This window comes from Coregonus clupeaformis, chromosome 28 (genome assembly GCF_020615455.1).
Source record: "Coregonus clupeaformis isolate EN_2021a chromosome 28, ASM2061545v1, whole genome shotgun sequence".
In the NCBI taxonomy this organism is placed as follows: Eukaryota; Metazoa; Chordata; class Actinopteri; order Salmoniformes; family Salmonidae; genus Coregonus; species Coregonus clupeaformis.
Genome location: NC_059219.1, coordinates 22056060 through 22057922, shown reverse-complemented (window position 1 = coordinate 22057922; position 1863 = coordinate 22056060). Strand labels below are relative to the sequence as shown.

General features: G+C 50.1%; 1 protein-coding gene across 1 annotated transcript in view; it reads right to left on the bottom strand.

The window, feature by feature from the left end:
- Positions 1 to 434: 434 nt before the first annotated feature.
- The window catches only part of LOC121545284, a 12347-nt gene continuing 10918 nt past the window's right edge, over positions 435 to 1863 (bottom strand). Inside the window, exon 12 of the mRNA XM_045208400.1 lies at positions 435 to 521. Within this exon, the coding sequence (XP_045064335.1) occupies positions 435 to 521 (87 nt within the window). The remainder of the gene's footprint in view (positions 522 to 1863) is intronic.

Below are 1863 nucleotides of genomic sequence, written 5' to 3'. Positions count from 1 at the left end.
CACCCTCCTCGTCCTCACACGTAAGTACCCCGATAGGGGTTGACATGCTGGGGGCCAGTGGGATCTGTCAAAACATGAGTTGTGTGGAGAGGGAAATGGTGGGTGACATGTTTTACTTTTTCTATGGTGAAGGTTTGATGTTTATGGTGAGACCTTTTTGAAAGGTGCATGTTCAGAAGTTCTAAAAGAGGCCTTCCTGATCAACTCAAGTGTTAAATTGACAAAAACCTCCTCCTCTCTCTTTTCCAGTCTTCACCGGGGTGGAGAGTGCACTCGGTGAGAGAAAAAAAGATTGGAAGAGGTAGATGGAGCTGCAGAGCCCAAAGGTGAGTGTCGTTAGTGTACCATACCCCTCCCAATCTGAGTGACCACAATGACCCTCTTTGACCCTTACCTGCTACCCTCTGCCCCCAGGGACTCAGCGCGGCGAATCTTCATGCCCGAAGCGGACGCAGAACAAACTTCTTCAAAAAGCGCAGTCGGGCTCGGCCAAACATGAGGCGGAGGTCCTCGCGGTGAGGCTGTTTGCGCCAATAAGGGGTGTTACCATGGAGACAGAGCCAGGGCAGGACAGGGCAGAAGGCAGGACAGGGGGCATGGGGGATGATGGTAGTGTTTGTATGTGGTTGAAGTTGCTGGTGCCATTATGGCCAGTTTGTTTGGGAGTTTCCCAGCACTCTGTAGAGGCTATGGTGTGTGTGGTTTACTCCAAAGTCTATTAATTTGATGGTCTGTGGATTAAAATGTTGGGTGGTGTGGTTTGAGGTCATGGCTGTGAACTCTGAGGGCAGACTGAAGACTCCAAATCTCCCACAGGTGTGACTGCTAGCAGCTGCTCCCCAAGCTCTCATTTAAGCCATCTGCTTCCTAAATACACACACACACACACACACACACACACACACACACACACACACACACACACACACACACACACACACACACACACACACACACACACACACACACACACCTGGCTGGGAGGCAGCAAAAGGAGTCACAGGGTAGTATGGAGCAGCCTCTCTCCCTCTCTCCCTCTCTCCTCTCTCTCTCTCGCTCTCTTCTCTCTCCCTCTCTCCCTCCTCTCCCTCTCCTCCCTCTCCCTCTCTCCCTCTCTCTGTCCCTCTCACATGTCCCAGAGACAGACAGGCTGCTGCAAGTCTCGCTCACTCAGCTCCCCCTGTCAGTGCACCTCTCTGGGCCACCGCTCAGGAGAAAGCAAGCCCACACTCCTGGAAAGCGTCAGTTACAGGTAAAAGGACCATTTATATCGCCTGCTAGCCGTCACAGGCGCTGGGTGTGCCACCAGAGAGAAGGGGGGAAGTGTGTGCGTGCATGAGGGTATGTGGAATGTGTGTGTATGTGTGTGTGTGCGCACATGAGGTGTGTGTGTGTGTGTGTGTGTATACGACTTTGATGTGACCGTAGTTAGGGGAGTGACAAGTGCGCAGGTAGCAGGAAAGGCACTGCAGGAGCTGAGACAGGGAAATGTGTGGACAATTAATAACCATTATAGTGCCAGAGAGAGAGAGAATAAGATGAAATGAGAGAGAGAAAGAAAAGGCAAAGAAACCTGAGGAGGATAATGGGAAAGGACCTGTTGACTTGGCACATTGAAGTTAGAAGTAAGACACGTGAGCAGGTCTGCAGCCACTGACGTCACAGAGAGAGAGAGAGAGAGGAGAGAGAGGGAGAGATTTGTGACCTGTTGCCACCACCGAAAAGGGCAACCAGTGAAGAACAAACACCATTGTAGTACAATCCATATTTATATTTAATTATTTTCCTTGTACTTTAACTATTTGCACATCGTTATAACACTGTACATAGCCAGCAATATATGACATTTGAAATGTAAGTCTA